Raw genomic sequence first — 12,567 nt, 5'->3', positions numbered from 1 at the left:
GTTACAGGCCCCCGACCGACACCAAACCCCCTTATCTCTGCAGCCACCCCGCTTCGCCGGGGCAGGCAGCACAGCAGCTTTCCCCAGCCCTCTCTCCTTCAAGGCCCGGTTCAGGAGCCTGGAGGAGCGCCCGCAGCGGCCAGCTACGAGGGTCGTCTGGGGGGGTCGGGAATCTGCTGCGCTGCTCCCTTCTCGGGCCTAGGGCCGCCGGTGCACCGTCCTCTCTCCCGAGGCCGCCCACAGGCCCCGCCGCAGGGCGGGTAGGCGGGGGGCGCAGGCCCCCTGCCCCTTCGGGCAGGCCAGCCCGCTCCGGGCGGCCGCCTCAGGTTGCCTCTCGCCGCCAAGGGCAGCCCCGGGCTGTCCCCTAAGCCGGTTCCCTCCGCGGCCCGTTAGCGGCGGCGGGCGGCATGCCGGGCCTTGTAGTGCCGTTGCCCGCCGGCCCCCTCGCCACCGGCGGGCGGCGGGACTCCCGGTCCCATCATGCCCCGCGCCGCGCCCCCCGCCGCGGTGCATGCCGGTCGCTGTAGTGCGCCCCCTGCCGCCCGCGCCGGCCAGGGCGCCTCAGGGGACTGCATTTCCCAGCGTGCCCCGCGCGCCGCCCGGCCCGGGGAGTCCCCTCAGCGGCCGAGAGCCGCCGCCCGTTCCTCGGCCATCGCCCCCCCACCCCGTCGCCACCGCCGCTCCCCGCCGTCCCCGCGGCTCCCGCCCGGTTTACCGATGTCTATGGCGAAGCGCTTGGCGTTCTCCAGGTTACGAAAGATTTCGTCGGGCGGGAGGGTGATGCTCTTGTCCAAACTGCCGTGACCGCCGCTACCTCGCCCGCCCCGCTCCGCCATTTTGAACGCGACCCACTCGTCGCCCGGCCTCATCGGTATGCAAATGTATGCGCATACATCTACATACTAACAAGCTCGGCGCATAGATTATGCGAATGAGGCGGGGACTGGCACACGCCTGCGGGCGAAGGCCGCCGCCCCCGGGGATGGGGGGAGGATGTCACGGCACAACCCGCCGAGGGGGGCCGGCGCTGGGGCACCCGCGAATGCGGCGGGAAGAGCTCCAGCAGCTCACGGGCGGGAGACGAGACCCCGGGGGGCGAAGGGACGGTGTGAGGAGCCGTGCCCGGTGCCGCCGTGCTCGGGGCTGCGGGATGCCCAGGCAGCCCCTCTCTTACCCGTGCGAGGAGCAAGGGCAACGCTGTGCTGACTCGTGCCTCATCTAGAGACGTATTGAGCAGCGATACGTGTCTCCCCTCGAGACAAAAACCTAGATTTTAATTCCCCGCAGTTCAGGTTTGTGACTCGGGTACATGCCATAAGATCCATGAGACATAATGTGAAGTGCCTTGGCAAACTTAAATCTATTAATCAAAAGTACTTTCTATGTTTGGGAGTCAGGCATGAATTCTCCTGAGTTCGCCCTTGCTGTGACCTTTCTTGACAAGTCTCTCGGCTCTAAATTTCCAAAGAATTTGGTGGTTAGGCATGCCTCTATTTTTGTCTCGCATTGAGAGGGCTAGGGTTTGATATTTCGGAGCTGTGTATTCTCTGCTGTGGAAAACAGCATTGCAGGGGTTCCCAAGGGACACAAAACCGGTGAGGCAATTAAATACCAATTCTGAATATCTTTGCTTTTACTGAAATCTTTGTCTCGTGTCCTTTAACCCCAGGGACCACAGGGAAATCAGCTATGCGAACTACTCAAGAAAGAATAACTTGCTGGGTTTATTAACTAGATTTTTATTTATTTTTGCACTGTTAAAAGTGTCTGCAGCTTCTGAAGTTCAAGATAATTTCTGGCACAGGTTATACAATTGGTGCAGCTCACACATAACATGTCATATCATCCTCCAAGGACAGTAACGAATTCACATTCTCCCCTGGTGGTAGGGTACCAAAGAGTAAATATAATTTGTACACCTGCCTTTAATGAAAGACTTTCATAAATATTTCTTGTAAAATCGACAACACAGCCGTAACTTTCTTTCCTATAAGGATATAAAAATGAGCTTTTGCCTTTATAAAAGGCATACATATCCTGAACCTCACAAACAGTACTCTGACTTTGTGAGCAAGACATCCTGAGGAATTTCCTCTACGTAGTTTGAGTTATGGTTTAACCATTTTCAGAGCATGCTCAGTACAGTCTACAAATATTATAGAACCCGTTATGGCACCTGTAGGAAAGCTAGGTTTTCAAATGTGTCCCGTTAGACTAGCTGCTCTGCTTGAGACACCTTGCCCCCCCCCTCCGGCTACAGCTGCAGCCGGGCAGCGCAGGTGTGGATAGCCTGGGACACTCGGGAGTCTCAAGCGGGGCAGGTCAGAGGAAAGGGCTCCTCCTGAGCGGACACTTCTGAAAATGCTAGCCTGAACATCTTAGAAGTTACTGCTTTCTCAACAGATGTACACGTTCAACCTCACTAAGGTTAAGAACAGTCGGTGTTCCTCTCTGAACATCGCCTCTCAGTCCTCCTAGCTGGAGGATTACATCTCACATTCTTTTAGAATAACTTTCACTCCACGTGGTGGGATCTTTTCAGTCCTTCTGGAAGAAGGGAAGCAGATATCCAAGCATAGTAATGCTCTGCAAAAGGAAAAAATTCTTCCCTACTCGTGAGAGGAGTGCGGGGACTTGTATAGCAAGTCACGATCTCCTCTGGAATATGAGCAAATGTCCAGGAACACGTAAGCGTACTCTTGGCCTACCAAGGCCTCCAGAGGCTGCAGGAGGGTTTCAGGGCTGCTTGTTTTGCAGGGGGCTGGTGGGTGGAAGCGGGTGCAGAAGAAGAACCAGTGTCCTTAGGCACTGCTTGTGACCTCTGGAAATGACAGATCAGCTTCATCCAGGTTTCTGTGTTTGCTGAATGGAGAGACAGAAATTGCAGAGCTTCTTTGAGGCACCAGGCATACCCTTCACAATAATCCTGCTGTAGGCTTTTGGCAGATGCTGCAAAAGCTGAAAGGGCAGAAGAGGAGAGAAGTGTTACACAGGGAGACTCAGGCTGGAGTTTTGCCTAAAAGTAAGGGTGGCAAGTGTGATCGGGGTGTACTCACCTCGGCTGTATTTCAGGTAGCTGACAGTCATCTCCAGGATGTCGGCTTTCTCCAGCTTGGAGTTGGGCTGGTGTCTCTGAAACTCCTTCTCCAGCAGCAGTTTCAGCTGCTCGATGCTGCTGTTAATCCGATCGCGACGCAGTTTCTCTACAATGGGTTTCCTGAGCTGGAACACAAAATGGGAAGGGACAGTTAGGAGGCTTTCCCCTTCCCGTCTCTATATAACCTGCTGCTAAGGGGCTTTGGCCCTTCTCAGGTCTTTGCCCTCGCGGTCACAGGGATAGCAGATACTTACTCTGTTCTTCTCTTTGGGCGTAAGGATTTCCAGGGAGAGAGCACTGGGTGCCATTATCCCAAGTGCTGGTTTCAGCTCGGAGCTTGCTGGTTAGCAGGTGGAGAAGGGAGCCAGGAGTTCCTCTATTTATACGCAGTGGCTGCATACAAATGTATGGGTCCTAAGCGACTTTGAGTTTCCCACAGTCGATAGCCAATCCATGCCTGCCCCGGGACAATAGAGAAAGCATCTATTACAGCATGGCAAATTGACTGTGAATTGCCTGGGGATAATACCCTGCTCCCAAAGGAGCAGGTGGACTGGGCAGTGTGTGACACAATAGGGCTTGACATTAGGGCGCTGGGGTAGGAACGTGGGAAAGCGTTTGCCATCATTATAATCAAACTTCTGCCTGATGTTGGGAACGTCAACATCTCAATGTGCTGCCTTTTCCCAGGCTGCGGTGAAATTAAGCACAGAAGACTGATCCCAGGAAGAGATAATGCTCTGTGCCCATGACCAAAAGAGAGGTTGAAAAAGAAAAGATGCGGAATTAGAGGGACTAAACCCTTTCATTGACATTAAACCGTGCTTAGATGAATACAGTACCAGATAATTTTCAGGCAACTAGAGACTAAAATCAAGGGAAGAACCCTTAAAACAATTTGTGCCAAGCAGTTAGCTTGAAATATTTTCCTCTCTAAATAGAGTCCCTCTAGGAGTGATATTCAGAGCAATTCCTTGCTTTTGTTTGGGTAATCTGGGCTTTCCTATGGCAGCCCGTGACATGTAACGATTATGATGCCTTTCCCAAACATGTCCTATTTAATTTCATGCCACTTTGCAAATGCCTCACTGTTCCCTTGGTCCTGAGACTCACGTGAAGCACCTAAATATATTTTCTCTTTACAGACAACTGAGATGCAGTGAAAAGTCAATTCTTGTCTATTACTCTGTTTGTATTATCCCACTTGCAGAAGGTAAATACAGGTGCTGGGATATGCTGTGACTGTTCAGTCTTGGGCTTTCTCAGTGTATGTGCCACGTGTATTGCAATGAACACAGGTAATGAACTGGAAAGGACCAGATAGGATCCAGGATTAAAGCTGCCTTTTTGAGATATATTTTTTTTTCAGGCTATTCTAGGTTGCCTACTCAGGTCTGCTCTCCCCCCAAGCACAATCCAAAGCTAGTCACATTTAAGATCTGTCAGTCAGGCTTGTGTGAGGCCCCATATTGACAAATTCCCAGTTATGCTTTATGGTACATCTGTTTCAGCTGCAGTATGTGGAGCTCTGTGGGTTTAAGGGGAGTCATGCGTGGGCATAATTTTCTTTTTCCTTAATGCATGTTCCATGGTCAGAGGCTAGAACAGGGAGTAAAGCTAGATTGTTGCTAAGAGGCTAGCAGGTTGGGGATGTTAGTTTTTTGAATACCTGTTTCTTACTGCAACAAGATTCATGAAAACCCTATTTCCTGTGTCTGCCTTTCAAAACCAGAAAGGAAACCTTTCATTTCACTGTCAGCTGCAGTCAGCCTGTTTCACCTGCCCTCAGCATCCCTCTTGATAAGGGCCAAAACCTGTCTCTGTGGGTACATAGATAGATAGCAACGTGTTCCAGCACACGTGTGGTTGTTGCACAGAAGGATATGATCCTGCGAAGGATGATCCTGTAACTGGTTATTAACCTGAAGCTTACAACCCTCCTTTTAACTTCCTGGCTTCTCACGGCAGTGATTTTCATAGGTCAGACATTCTCCCCTCCTCCCTTCCCAGCCCAAAGACATTTTACATTTAGATGGATCATTTAGGGTGTAACAATTTTAATTGTGGATGGTTGTCAAAAACCTATAATTGAACAGGGAGTATGAGTCCTATTCAAAATCAGTTCCCTGAACTATTTTGGCAGCTTGTAATCAGCAGTATTGCTCGCAGCCAAGGCAATCGCTGGCTGCATGTATTTGTGCCATTATTGGAGCCTGAAGTCAAGCACGGGGCTTTGTGCATCTCTCTCAGGGGTCGCATGAGATGGAACGGACAGCAGGTCCTGCCACGCACTCCATGGGAAGGAATATGTTTGCAGCAGGTACAGGGAAATGGGAGGGCAGCTTTGACCCAATTTTCAGTTCTGGAAATATGAAATGAGTGGTTTTAAATAATGCCATCCTATCCCCAGCACAATGCCCCTGGACTCCAAAGGGCTAAACCAACTCCCACTGATTAAAGCATTATTCCTTCCTTTAAGTGCTGGGCAGATGGTGCAGCAGGCGTGAGCTTTCTTCTCAGGACCCACAGAGGCACACTTCTTTTGTTGACAGTTTAACACTGTGAATGGGGCAATGTGGGAAATCCTCCGAACTGTGGACTCGCACCATCTGATGTGAATGGTGAACCAGGCATGCTGCCTTGCAGCGAGCACACAAAACAACAGCCCTCTGCACTCACAAACTCCCAGTTTCTCTCCCCCTCTCCCTGTCACTTGAAAAGATAGCAAATCTTCAGTTCCCCCCTTGCCTGTCTCACCTACCCTCTGTATACTGTTGATGGACAAAAGAGAAAAAAATATTTCCCCCCCATCTGGTTTGATTATTAAGGCCTGAAAACTTAATGGCAACAATATTTCCCAACTGATGCTTCAGAATAATAAATAGTCTAGACTAAGGCTGTCCCTAGAATCTATTTGTTATGGAACTTGTGCAATATGCACATCCTGCAAGGATTTCAGTAAGGAAAAAAAATCCTGTGCTGTAGAAAGTCCAGTTGCTCTTTGTTAAAAGTCTGTAACTAGTTTGCTCAGTTTGGGCTTTTTAAAAATTCAGCTGTTAGCACAATTGTCTGGCTGAAACCCATTTACGATCCGAATCCTTGTCACTGTCCTTCGTATCCATGGGAGGAGTTTGTGCCCTTCTGACTGTCACTGCAGAGCCAGAGTGAAAGATTGATTGTCTGAGGCTCAGAAGCACGGCTTTTCCTGGTTTTGGAATGAAGGATTAAAAGAAACAAATCCCCAAAATTGCCAAACATGTGGAGTTGACTAAACAATGTGACACAATAATTCCCTTCTTTGGAGGATGGTGTGAAATCTGCACCCACTCTTGAGAGATGACAGCTCTGCTGTGGACAAAGAGGCTTCTTTCTCAGTGGCCTTGTTTCTCTGTAAATCACATCAGTCATGAGTTGCATCATGAAGATGCAGCTGCAAAATCACACATGGAAACAGGGAGGTGTCTCCACTGTCACGCGGCAGAGATGCTGAGGAGTGTAAGGGGAAACAGAGATGTGCAAACAATTGTCAGTGTCTGAACGTACAGCCCTTGCACGCCAGGCAGCAGTCCTAGCTTTTCCTAAGGCAAGAACCCCCATGTTAATTGTCTCCACTGTCGATGCTCACCATTTGACCCCGAGCTACGGTGTGTGATCTGTGTGCCATAGATTGCTTTGAGTTGAGGAACAGCCACAGAGGATCCAGGAAGGGTAACGGACCAACCACAAGACTATCGTCAGTAGGCCTGTGTTCATTAGAGTCCATAAATCAAACCAGCTGGGGGACCGCTAGCCTCGGAAATTGGTACTGGGCCATGGAGCTTTCTTCTGGTGCGTAGGTGGTGATTTCAGCCCAGGTGCAGACTTACTACACACACTGTTTTCACAAAAGCTGCTACTACTTGTAATAGCAACTGGCAGCTTGCTTAGCCCATCTGATACTTAGCTTTCCGTGGAGGGGAGCCCAGTGTATTGCACTGTAGCAACAAGTCTGGAGGAAGGTAGACTGTCAGAAAAGAGTCCAGAAAACCAGACTTTCATTGTCTGTGTTAGGCAGATTTAAAAAGCAGCGCTCCTGTATGTCTGTGGCTGTGCTTACAGCACGCAACTTGATGGCCTAGAGCTTTCCTTTCTATATCACTTTCAGAGCATTTTTATTTTAGACCATTTCCTACATTCATGTCAGCCTGTCTCACAAATGCTATTGATGGTGTTTTTAAAGAAATAATTACGATTTTTATTTTTTCTGTGCCTTCCTTAAATGGTTTAAAATCTTTCTGACAACGCCTCTCAAGACACCTATTTAGTGTCAAAGAGCATAACGTTCCCAAGTTTTAAAAGGGCTCTCACATAATACTGATCGATCAATGTGCTCCTTGGGAAAATAGCTCTCCAGATGGTCTATCGGGACAGGAATTGCTGGTCATCACAATGCAGAGCCAAAAAGCGTCACTAATGTGGGCTGTTGTGAGGCACGCTTCCTTTGTGGTCTCTCTGAATGTCATAAATAGGGAAGAAAGTGTGGGAAACTCTGAGAAACTCAGGCCCACACTCTGAGGTTAATAGGGGCTTTGTCAGGAGAGTATTCCTGGGCTGTGGGATCAGCATAATAAACAACATCTTCCCTAAGGGTGGGAATGTGTTGGAGCAGGGGAGAGTCACCCCAGGGGACAGAGGAGCAATAAGAAGCTTTGCATTCAATTATTATAAGTGATAATAATTAATAAATTGTAAACATAACCTTTGCTGTGCTAAGACTGGTGAAACGAGAGATCTGGCTTTTAGCTCTCAAGTAATTGGTAAACTAAAGCCCAGAGGGGCAAGTCTTTGGCTGGTGAAAAACAGAAGCGGTGCACTTGCACGAGCCGTGGATCTGACTCCCTGGAGCAAATGGGGGCTTTCTGGTGGGGTTTGGGTTCTCTCCCCGCCCAGAAAGGAAGTGTTTACTGTTCCTCTCCCTTACGCCGCTCTGCAGACAGTAGGCCTGAATCTCGTGTACGCTAACAGCTAGGCAGGATCGACTCCCCGCTATAGCCAGAGTAATGCAATATGGCCTCAGCGTAAATGAGACTCAGACCGTGTGGTTTGAGTGACAGTAGCCGTGTCTCTCCAGGGACATGCCAGTACAGTACGGGTGGCAGGAACTCTGGGCTTAGAAGACTGTCTGTGATCTCAACAGGAGTTTTGCACAGTTGTCATTTCTGTGGCCTGCTCCTGTGTTAGCTTAGAACTAGAGGGACTGGGTTCAAATCCAACAGTCTTCAGTTTGTGCAGCTCTTCTTTGGTTTCCTTTTCTCTTTTCCATTTACGCTGTCAGTTTTAAACTAACTGCAGTGATGCTGCCAACTGTGACATTCACACCGTGGTTTACTTGGGGAGTAACACATTAGCTGCAGAAGATACCCCTCCACATAATAGCAGCAGACTTCTCCGTGCCACGTGTGACTCTTTTCCCAGTCCCTGTGGTGCGTAGTCAGGTTGTGGTGTGCTTTGGGGTACATTGCATTTTGTCTGAGCCTGAACTCCCCCAAACTTCCTATCCACAAACTGCCTTAATTAGGCTTGATTTAAAAATGCACAGGCGTGGATGAACAGCTTGAATTTTGCTGGGATTTAGAAGCTTGTTACTAATTGACAAAGACAAGTTGAGCACAGCAAGGTGAAGGGACTTTTTCAAGATCGCTAAGCAACCATAAAATCTAAAAATATCTACCGAATTACTTAGTAGTTCATTAGGAAGAACAAATCTATCTGCAGCATTGGTATCAGCCCCTGATGAACTGCAGAACTGTACCAACAACCCACCTTGTATTGCATTGGCAGACAGCTGAAGAGCACTCAACCAGCTCGTGCGTTCAGGGTAAAATAATAACCAACAGGATCCATGCAACCGTAATGAGCTAGAGCAATATGTTGTTGACCTGGCTAGCTGGTTTTTTGGGCCTTTCCATACATATAGCAGAGGGTTTCATCACAGACCAAGTGAGGACTGGTCAGGTACAGCTAGCAGTGTCTGGATGCAGTTTATTCTTGTCAGCTTAGCAGATCTGAGTTTGCTTAACTAAGCAGCCACTTGACAAGATCAGATATTCTCGGTTTCCTTTTGTTTAAGGAAAAAAGCCTATGCTAGAAATGAAGCTTTTCAAGGGCATCTCTCCCAGGGAATCTGAGGAGAGTTGAAATTGTTGACCAATGGTGTTTCACGCTGTTACTGTATCTCTGGAAGCATGAGAGGGTTCCCTGTCATATATCCCTATCAGTGTGTTACTGTGGTTAGATGATGTTTTTGTGAACTGATTATTTGTACAGATTTATTTTCTTGGAAGAAAAGGGAAAATAAAAGGTCAATATTCCCCACTGAGCAATGAATGGGAATTCTTCTAAGGAAAAGCGACAGAATATTACTGGGGAAAGTGCTGTGTTTTGGAGAGGCTGTTGGTATTTAAGGTGCTCAAGAGTGGCTTTAGGATCCCCTTCTCCTGCTTTTCTTCCTGCTTCCCCAAATACCTTCTGAATCCCTTTTTGCTTGTTCACCTCCTCCACTCCCTCTGTAGCTGTGTGGGAGAAGGACAGGCACATGCTTTACAATATGTGCTCCTCTTCCTCACATCTCCAGAGTGCAGCTGAATTAATCCTCAGGAGACAGGAATCACGTGGCCGGTACAGAGAGAATTGCAGAAGAGTCTAACAGGGCTCGAGCTGAGACTGCACACAGATGCTACAGTGCCTCTCCCTGCAACTCACAGGAAGCCCGGCTGCTTAGTTTGGGTCACTCAGCTGGTGCAAGCCAAGGAGGCAGGTGGTTGTAAATCTCCATGTAAGAGGATATGCTGGATTTGTTTTCTGAATTGAGGTGGGGTAAAAAAATCAAGGGGGGATCATTTAAAAGATACTTGGCAAAAAGACCATCTCTACAACAGGCTCGGTAGAAACAAACTCGAAAGCCTGGTGGAGAGTGGCAGTTTCCCAACCCTGAGGCACAGGCCCTATTCATGGCATGTTTTGGACCCTCAGGTGGATGTAAAAGAAAAAGAATAAAATGTTTGAAGAAGAGTATGGGGAAACAATTTAGGAGAGGAAATGCTTTTTCAATCTGTTTGCTGTCAAATTATGTATACTTGTAGCCATATACATATGTCACTTCAGAAAGCAACTCTGTTATTGCCAAACCGAATTCATGTTTAGGTAACAGAAAGGCAACAAAAACTAGTTCACCCCATTGTGGGTAGTTTCAAAGAGGAGGGTAAGATCCCCAAGCAGAGTCAGGTGCCAAACTCTTTGGAAGTTATTAGGAGTTTTCACATTGCTACCACCTAAATGGGCAGAAAGCGTTAAGTCTGAACCCAGGTTGGTGGGCAAATTGATGGGAAATGGGTGGGAATAAACTGGCTGTGAAATTAGTGTTTTGTTGAAGTCTGAATAGGCTGCTATCAGGTATCTGGGTCTACACCTCTCAATGTGTCACTTCATTTTCACCTCCATGTTAATTTTTGATAACTTTTCTAGAGGTTGCTTCTTTGCAGGATCTGAGATCCTGTTCTGCCGAATGAATTTCACAAATATAAACTATGTACTGGAATGAAGTGCTCAGAAATATAACACCTTCTGAGGGCTTCCTCACTGCAGAAGGAGTCTACATGCAACACTTAGTCCAGGATTATTAGCCATTTTAATAATTTCAAACCAAAGGATTAATGACTAAAACCACTTTTATTGTATTGTACAGTGAAGACACCACAGTTGAACATCACACAGGATGAATACATCACAACTTTATAAAAGCTTTTTAAGCTCTTTAGCGTGTTCAGTGAATAATTATAAAGTACTTACTGCCTCCCTTTCTCCCTCTTTTCCTTACGGTATATCACAGGTATATCCTTTACAAAAGGCATCAATTATCCCTCAACTGAGAGTAGCGCATACTGACATTAAGAGACTTTTCCCTAGAGCTATCTGTTATCATAACTTTCTGTAAGAAGGTATATACCAAAAATAGCATAGGAACTTCAGAAGAATCAGCATTTCTTAATGTCTTTCACCCAGAAGGTAAAGGCTCAATACTCTCTTTATGATACAAAATACATTCCTCAAAGTGCTCCTTCTTTAGGAAGGTCAATACATTATCTAGAGACAATGGAGCACTTGAACCAGTGACCCAGGGAGTTAGTAGAAAGATTTCCACTGACAGCCACAGACTCAACAGCCTTGCCAAGCAAAAGTGTGATGGAAACTGAAGGGCATTTGGCGCTCTAAATCACCGCAGAACTTGGTCCTCTCTTTGGCTAGGAGCCACCAATAAAAGCAGCAAATTTGCTGCAAGATACACACGCAGTCCTTCACTATGAAGGGAAACTACTCAGCGACCCTCATTTCTTGTGACAGAAAAACAGTAACTGCCCCCCTCCCACCTTTGGAAAGCAATGTTTCCTACTTCAAAGAGGAACTATTAAATCACAGGTCCCTCTAGTTTTTGGAGCAAAACACAAGGAATAGAGCAAAGTTCACCAGGTCTACCAGGGTCTCCAGATGGTAGGAGCAGCAGCCACAGTCTTCTGGGCAGGTTGCTTCCTGGCAAACAGACAGGGTGACAGAGGTGAGCTACGCAGCGCGGGAGAGTACATGGCATCTGCACCCATCTGAGCTTTGCAGAAGTGCTTGATGAGCTGCACCTGAGTTTCCTTCTTGGGTTCATAGTAGGACAGAAAATGCATAGCTTCCCTGAGGCACCGCAGGTATCCACTGTTAAAGTCCTGCTCTAGATTCTTGTGAATGAATGCTGGAAAAGAAAGAAACAAGCAAATGCAGTGGGTTAAGATCATGACCAAAACGTGGGACAGTGGCAATTCATGCGTTAGGTTTCTTTCAAGAGCCTGAGCCCATGAGCCTTGCTCATGTGGCGAGACCCAGTGTGTTATAGCCCCTGTGTTCCTCAGGGGCCGGGGCTGTATGGGAGGGCAAAGGCCCGCGGGAGCAGGCTGTAAGTGGTGGGCAATACATGCTCTGCACTCACTTTGGTCCTGCAGCTGGCTCTGCTGCTTCAGGTAGCTGACGGCCACTTCCAGGATGTCGGCTTTCTCCAGCTTGGAGTTGGGCTGGTGTCTCTGAAACTCCTTCTCCAGCAGCAGTTTCAGCTGCTCGATGCTGCTGTTAATCCGGTCACGCCGCATTTTCTCCACCACCGGCTTCCTCAGCTGTAAGAGAGAGGGAGCAGATCGTTGAGGATTTTCTGAGACCTGACCTAATTTCCCCTCCTGATGCCCTGAAACACACATGTTCAAAGATGCTTCCTTTTGGTAGGAGAGCTTTGTGATGCTGCCTACCTGTTCCCTGCTCAATTTAATTTTTAAAAATCTATATAGTCTCCTCTGTCTCTTTGACCTATTTGCCTTCCCCCAGACCACTTTCTCCCTCCTTATCTCACCTTTTCCCATGTAGTATTTATTTGATAGAGGCAGACCATCGCATAGAGCGCA

At 47.9% G+C, this 12,567-nt stretch overlaps 4 protein-coding genes across 13 annotated transcripts in view; 1 reads left to right on the top strand and 3 right to left on the bottom strand.

Annotated features, from left to right (window-relative positions):
- PANK4 (pantothenate kinase 4 (inactive)) overlaps positions 1–997 on the bottom strand; it is a 26,509-nt gene extending 25,512 nt beyond the window's left edge. For all 3 annotated transcript variants that reach the window (XM_074848355.1, XM_074848357.1, XM_074848356.1), the window contains exon 1: positions 716–997. In XM_074848355.1, coding sequence (XP_074704456.1) covers positions 716–869 — 154 coding nt within the window. In that variant the 5' untranslated portion in view covers positions 870–997. The remainder of the gene's footprint in view (positions 1–715) is intronic.
- LOC141933586 (transcription factor HES-5-like) overlaps positions 793–12,567 on the top strand; it is a 26,149-nt gene continuing 14,374 nt past the window's right edge. For 2 of the 6 annotated variants that reach the window (XM_074848370.1, XM_074848377.1), the window contains exon 1: positions 12,360–12,387. In XM_074848370.1, coding sequence (XP_074704471.1) covers positions 12,365–12,387 — 23 coding nt within the window. In that variant the 5' untranslated portion in view covers positions 12,360–12,364. Of the gene's footprint in view, positions 882–12,359; positions 12,388–12,567 lie in introns of those variants that run through there. The other 4 variants (XM_074848372.1, XM_074848371.1, XM_074848375.1 and 1 more) reach the window with 4 other exon arrangements.
- On the bottom strand, positions 1,713–4,685 carry LOC141933588 (transcription factor HES-5-like). The gene is made up of 3 exons (XM_074848378.1): positions 3,352–4,685; positions 3,057–3,222; positions 1,713–2,958 (listed from the first exon to the last, which is right to left on the bottom strand). The coding sequence occupies exons 1-3, from the start codon at positions 3,403–3,405 to the stop codon at positions 2,705–2,707; spliced, it is 474 nt and encodes a 157-aa protein (XP_074704479.1). The 5' UTR covers positions 3,406–4,685; the 3' UTR covers positions 1,713–2,704.
- Positions 10,135–12,567, bottom strand: part of LOC141933585 (transcription factor HES-5-like) — a 2,591-nt gene continuing 158 nt past the window's right edge. Inside the window, exons 2-3 of one of the 3 annotated variants that reach the window (XM_074848368.1) lie at positions 12,105–12,285; positions 10,135–11,870 (exon numbers count right to left, since the gene is read on the bottom strand). In XM_074848368.1, coding sequence (XP_074704469.1) covers positions 11,605–11,870; positions 12,105–12,285 — 447 coding nt within the window. In that variant the 3' untranslated portion in view covers positions 10,135–11,604. Of the gene's footprint in view, positions 12,367–12,567 lie in introns of those variants that run through there. The other 2 variants (XM_074848367.1, XM_074848366.1) reach the window with 2 other exon arrangements.

The sequence above is a fragment of the Strix aluco genome, chromosome 22 (genome assembly GCF_031877795.1).
Source record: "Strix aluco isolate bStrAlu1 chromosome 22, bStrAlu1.hap1, whole genome shotgun sequence".
NCBI lineage: Eukaryota > Metazoa > Chordata > Aves > Strigiformes > Strigidae > Strix > Strix aluco.
Note: the sequence above shows the minus strand (reverse complement) of the source record. Positions and strands in the feature narration are given on the sequence as shown.